At 43.8% G+C, this 6,551-nt stretch overlaps 1 protein-coding gene across 1 annotated transcript; it reads left to right on the forward strand.

Annotated features, from left to right (window-relative positions):
* The first annotated feature begins 94 nt into the window (after positions 1-94).
* Positions 95-5,769, forward strand: LOC129760377 (integrator complex subunit 6). Its single transcript, XM_055758027.1, has 3 exons — positions 95-382; positions 1,277-2,175; positions 2,241-5,769. The coding sequence occupies exons 2-3, from the start codon at positions 1,567-1,569 to the stop codon at positions 5,124-5,126; spliced, it is 3,495 nt and encodes a 1,164-aa protein (XP_055614002.1). The 5' UTR covers positions 95-382; positions 1,277-1,566; the 3' UTR covers positions 5,127-5,769.
* The last annotated feature ends 782 nt before the right edge of the window (positions 5,770-6,551 follow it).

Raw genomic sequence — 6,551 nt, forward strand, 5'->3', positions numbered from 1 at the left:
TATCGTCGAACGTAACGTGAAGTGATGGATGCACTTGGCTCTGTTGTGCCCCGTTTTCGTTGGTAGGAAGGTAGCTGTTTGTTGCGTAGAGTTTCGCGCATCGATGACGTCCGATGAACATCGGTGCGCCTCAACTTAGCTCTCAGCATCACTTCTACGGTTAGGGGGGTTGCGCTGATCAAAACAACGGCAGCAACAACCTAACGTGGTTGTGCGGGAGGAAAGCGGCTCTCACCGTTTCGTGTTTAGAACCCTGCGTGGTTGCTGGAGTAGTGCGGTGGGGTTCGAAAGTTTTCATCTGGGTGCGGGTCGTCGTCTTCTCAGCAGTTTGCCGTTTACTACAGCTACAGGTTGTGTCGATTGAATCACGTGCATGCGAGAGGTAACCCTAACTGGTTTCTACTACCTTCTACAATTTGCATAACTTCTGACCGGGGCCAATAAATTTGTATCATGTTTCTCTTCGTGTTGGCTTTGAAAATTCTTGAAAGTAGAGAGAGCGAGAGAGATATCATGATCTTCAGGGCATCAGTGCGGATAGAGAAGAGGGCATGTTTTGGCATATCAAGCTGTGATGAAGAAGATAAAAATCAGTCATTTGTTAGCGGATTTGGTTTTATTGAATGGATTTACAGAAGATTTGTTGAATGGCAATGGCAGTTACGATGAAAAGATGTTTTTGACGGATCTCAATCTAGTTTTTGCTTATTCATGTTAAAGGCAATTCATTTTCTAATCAATTTATCCAATAAAAGAGGTTTGATAGGAAAAGGACGAACTCGAGTTGCGAGGCTTTCGCCTTAATCGAATATTCTGTCTGTGAAAGTTAAGGAACAATTATTAGTTTCCGAAGGAGGAGTTGATGTCTTCGACTAGTTGTTTCCTACAACACCATGCTGGACGAACTTACTCATGAGCTATAGAAGATTTTAACGCTGGGGAATAAACTTGGATAGTAGATGTTAAAACCGTAGAGAGCTTTCTGGGGCTTTCAGAAGACTAAAGCCTCAAATAGCAAAAAAAAACTATGTGCGCTGTGACAGAGCGTGGACAACAATCGATAATGCCCAACCTTTGAATAATTCAAAATTACCTATTTGGGGTTTTGATTTGTTTTTCAGAAATGTTTTACAGTTAAATTTTAATTTCTTCCCACATACAAATTAAGAAAGATAAAGAGGGTGGTTAAGAAGATTTTGTATATTTAAAGTATTCTTCGTTACTTGACTGTGTTCCAAACATAGCTAAATTTAGTTTCCTCCCCATATCGTTTCAGGACTGCAACAACAGGTCAACGAGCGAGGTGATAGCGGAGCGCTACTATTTATGACCGCAGCCAACACCATCGGCAACATCATCACTGGAGCAGGAGGTGCAACATTCGTCATACATATGACACTGTGTTTATCAGCAGGGCTAAGAATTGTGCCTTGTACGACGATAACCACTGCTACGGTTTAAAGCTAGTGCGGCTTCGGCCGCCGTTCAGCACCACCACCAAACCCTGCACCGGCAACCAGACGGGCGAGCGTTTCGAAAAGCGGCGACGGTGTCGCCTTGGTTGCAATGACGATCATTTTGTTTCTGGTCGACACGTCGGCGTCGATGTGCCAGAAGGCGCACGTCAATGGCGTTCAGAAAAGTTATTTGGATATCGCGAAAGGGGCGGTCGAGACGTTCCTCAAGTACCGGCAGCGTTCACAGGACTGCATGGGTGATCGTTACATGTTGCTAACGTTCGAGGATCCCCCGAACAATGTCAAGGCTGGCTGGAAGGAGAACCACGCCACGTTTATAAACGAGCTAAAGAATTTGCAGAGCAACGGTTTGACTTCGATGGGTGAGGCGCTGAAGAATGCGTTTGATTTGTTGAATCTGAACCGGATGCAGAGCGGCATCGATACCTACGGCCAGGGCCGTTGTCCGTTCTACCTGGAACCGTCGGTGATCATCGTGCTGACAGATGGAGGAAAATATTCGTTCCGGAATGGTGTTCACCAGGAAATTATACTGCCACTGCATGCACAAAATCCGGGCATCAAATTCACGAAAGAACCATTCCGTTGGGATCAGCGGTTGTTTTCGTTGGTCCTGCGAATGAGTGGAAATCGGGCCGACGAACGGGTTGATGGCAAAGTGCCCCATGACGATTCCATGATCGAAAAAATGTGTGAGGTAAAGATATTTTCAAACTTTTTCTTGAAGAAGGTTGTTCAATTATTTTTCTACTATTTTTTTAGGTCACCGGCGGTCGATCCTACAAGATTCGTTCTCAGTATGTTCTGAACCAATGTATTGAAAGTTTAGTCCAAAAGGTCCAACCCGGGGTGGTTATACACTTCGATCAGCTACTAACGACCAACAATATCGGGGGTGAGAATGGTGGCGGAGGTGGCGCAGACTTGCAGTTTCAGTCGATAAAACGTATGATTTACGTTCAGAAGCACCCGCAGCAGAAAACCTTCCCAGTGGGGTTTTGGCCGATACCGGAACCGTACTGGCCGGATCCCAAAAACAACACGCTGCCACCACGCGATGCCCATCCGAAGATAAAAATTATTACTCCGTGCTGTGATGAACCCGTGATACTGCGGAACTTTCCAATCGATAAGTACGAGTTGGAACCGAGTCCTTTGACGTTGCAAATTCTTTCCAAGAAAGAAACTAACAAGGTGTGGCCGTTGATTGTTTCGAGTGGAATGCATGGGATCGAGATGCCTTTCGGATTTCTGAAGCCGAGCAGCACTATGACGGTGGTGAATTTGTACGTACTACCGTACAACTATCAAACGTTTCTGCCCCTGATCAATGACTTGTTTCACAAGTACAATCTTAATCCACCGAATGATTGGATTTACAAGTTCAGTAATTACGTTAAATCTATACCACAGTACTATTGTCCGTTTTTGAGACGAGCCCTGGCATCTACACCGACTGTTCCGTATCAGCTAGTACAGTACATACTTCCAGAGAACTTGGATAGTTATTTGAGCCCAGCGGTGGCAAACAATTTGAAGCAGATGAAAAACAAGGCTAAACAGGATCAGGAGAATCTCTGCCTGAGGGTATTCAAGCAGTTAAAGCAACCGAAACCGGCATACCATCAACTGGAAACTGTTAAGTTGAACCCGGGGCAGCCTCTGAGACGAGATCTTATATCGCATCCAATGCTGAAGGATGCGTTCAATAAAGTGCATGCAGACATTGCCAATTATGAAAATTACACCATTGTTGTCCCAACTGTGATGCGACCCGCGTCGACGAAAAATTACCGAAATCCATTCGATATCCCCCGGAGGGATCTGATCGACGAAATAGCGCGGATGCGCGAGAACTTTTTCCGGATACCTACCAGTGGCATTGCAATGTTCACCAAGGACAGCGGTCACTGTTTGCCGATAGCCGATATGGGTAATTACCAGGAGTATTTGAAGAACAAAGAAACGCCGTTACGTGAGCTGGAACCGACCAATGTGAGGCAGCATATGTTTGGCAACCCATACAAGAAGGACAAGAATATGGTGATGGTCGATGAAGCAGATTTGAACGATGTGGCGGCCCCAATGAAAGGCGGTCGAGGAGAAGTTGGACCAGGAGGAGTAATGAAACCTCGGATAGATCCAAACGCAAGACTGAGCCGAAAGCGTAAGGCGGGACCAATTAGAAAAGATTTCGTTTTTAAACGAAGATGTACGGGGCTTAGTATGAGTTCGTCTTCGAGCGTGTATTCTGATAAAAGTTCGATGTCGGATTACAGTACGGATGATGATAGTGCTTCCGTGATAAGCGGTAGTATCGGTTCGGAATCGGAGCTGGATGACGACCCCGACGATAGGTTGGTGGTCGATTTTGAATTCCCCAACGACAAAGATGATGAAAGTCCTATTAATGCTCACGTTCGAGAATTCATCGAAGGTCCGGATGAAGGTGGTGGTTTACCGCCTGAACCTGTTACCCTTCCACCGCAAGAGTATCACCACTCAACGTTATCCGCACCTGTTAGTGTACCTATGTACCATGCCCATCCACATCACCATCTACAACAGCAGCAGCAACAACAACCACAATCGCTACAACCGCAGCCTCAGCAGTATCATGCACCGGCTCCTCACATGCTTCATCCCTCGATAAGTCCTATCGTCAGTCCTAGTCCAAGTTCTGTCCCTACTAGTATCAATAGTAACAACGTCAATAGCAATTCGTCGAGTTTAGCTTCCACCAGTAGCAGCAGTCTTGTAAATGATATGAATGATGTACTGGAGATATCAAACATTCTTAAAACATGCCACAACGGTACAAACAGCTACGCAACTATGCAGGACGAGCCTCCTCCCGAACCGGAACCTCCTGCCAAAATATCCCGCACGAGTAAATCGTCCGCCAAGTCTACATCCGACACCAAAGTGGACAACGGAAGCATACTTCTGAATGGTGGCAGTGATCACGTTCCTCCTGTCTCAGCCAAACCAACTACTCAACCATCGCGAACGAAAACGAAAATCGCTCATGCTCCCCGACCCGTACCCGCACTGACCGAACAGGAAAGGGAACAGATTCGGGAGGAAAACTACGAAGTCCGTGCAGTTGTATTCAAAGATATTCGTCGACCCGGGCGAAACTATTCTCTACTGCTAGAACATCTTGATTCGGTCAAAGGGGACACACAGATCAAAACGGATTTTGTTGAGATGTGTGTTAAAGAGGCTCTTCGATTCCGGAGGCGCAAAATGGCCGACAGCATTCAGGAGTGGTGGGACCAAAAACTCGAGATCATTAAACAGGAAGAAAAGCTACAACAACAGAAGCAGCTCGCTAGTAGGATGAAAGCCAGCTGTCTTGGGTACGGTGGCAGTAGTAGTGCTACCGGTAGTCATCTTCCATCAGGCGCAGCAGTGCATTCTAATCACCTCCAGTCCGGGACGTTACGAACTTCCCGACATCAGTCGATAGCCAGTAGTAGTAGTAGTAGTTCTAGTAGTAGCAACAACAACAACAATAATAATACCACTAGCAGCAGTAAAGGCCACTTTACCCACCAATCGCATCCTCCCAACAAACACCCGCACACCACAGCGCAGCATAAACATTCGAATCATCAACCCAGCGGTAGCAACAGCCGAGTGTGAGAAGAAACTTAAAAATTATTTGTTATAGTGATTCTAATTCCGCGACATCATTACCGAACATCTGTATACTAAAAACATTCGAATGAAATCCCGTTTTCTGGCTGAAATCTTACGAGCTGGACAGAATTGTATCATTTGTTTTTAACGTGTACTAAATTGTACATATTCAAAGTGGAAATCCCAGCTAGTTCTATTATGCGTAGGAAAAATATTAGTTTTTGCTAAAGAAATTTTAGTTTATTCCTTGTTCGCCTCATCCCAAGTTTTGTATATGGTTCAAAGTATAAGGTAAACGTGTTTGGAGACAAACCCAACAGGAAAGGACTGAAGGAAAACAATTGGATTCTGCGTTTTGAAAGTCGTATATTATGCTTCTTTTTCTTAATTAAATAATTGAATTCGTATGTGGGTTACTACTACATAGCAAGTTTGTGAGGATCGTTAAAACGTGGTTTGAATCTGTTTATGATCTGTCTGTCCCGAGTATATTGTTGCGGCCAACGATAGTGTTAGAGAGAGCGAGAGAGAGAGAACAACTAAAATGTAAATGAAGAAAAAATGTTTGGTTTGGGAGCCAAACGCAGCTTAGTTTTATTAAGACAAATGAGACATTTGTAAATAGGTAAATGTTAAATAAATTGATTCATAAGAAGAACAATAGTGAACCTGCACACTAAGTTATGAAGAATCCAACTAATCACACAATTACTCGTACGGGTCATACTTCTATAGGTTTCGATCGACACACAGTTGTTTGATTGTAATTTATTAGATGTAACATCTTAAAGTTTTTCAGTTTTGAACGACTCATAAACGGCAATGTAACCGTATTCAAATGCTGCCATTTTGATTTTTTTAAATGAAATTGCAGTAAAGGCGATATGCTTTTCTAATTCCTTTTAATTTTGTTTTTACTTTTTTATTAATTTCAGGAAGTTTCTGTGCTGCGGTGTCCGGTTTTTAGACAGTCAATCGTATAGAAAAAATAAATGTGTCATTGATGAACACCGAATATGGTGTATCTTGATGAACGCATGTTCCATTTCGAGAGCTTCGACGAGTGAGTATCGGGTGAATCGGAAATCGAAAGCTCTCGAATAAGGGGATTCCACGTGGGCGTCATGACTAACCCAGGTATGATCTAACTTTATTAATTCAGGTTGCAGGTAGGAGTTTCCTGATCGCCTTAACGCAGGGTTGGTTCAGAACGGCATCATCCGAGAAATGTGGTTGCCAATTCATAATATGTATTTCGTGATCGGGACGGGATGAATAATCCATTGAAGCTTAAAATCCTTTGAAAAAAAAATTTAACACCGACCAAAATATACTTGGATTAAATCAAATCGTCGAGGTATTTTGCTACATAAGTTAGCCTATGAGATTTTTTCTATTATCTGAACATTTGCGCCAGAAATCTTGAGA

Source organism: Uranotaenia lowii, unplaced genomic scaffold, assembly GCF_029784155.1.
Source record: "Uranotaenia lowii strain MFRU-FL unplaced genomic scaffold, ASM2978415v1 HiC_scaffold_593, whole genome shotgun sequence".
In the NCBI taxonomy this organism is placed as follows: domain Eukaryota; kingdom Metazoa; phylum Arthropoda; class Insecta; order Diptera; family Culicidae; genus Uranotaenia; species Uranotaenia lowii.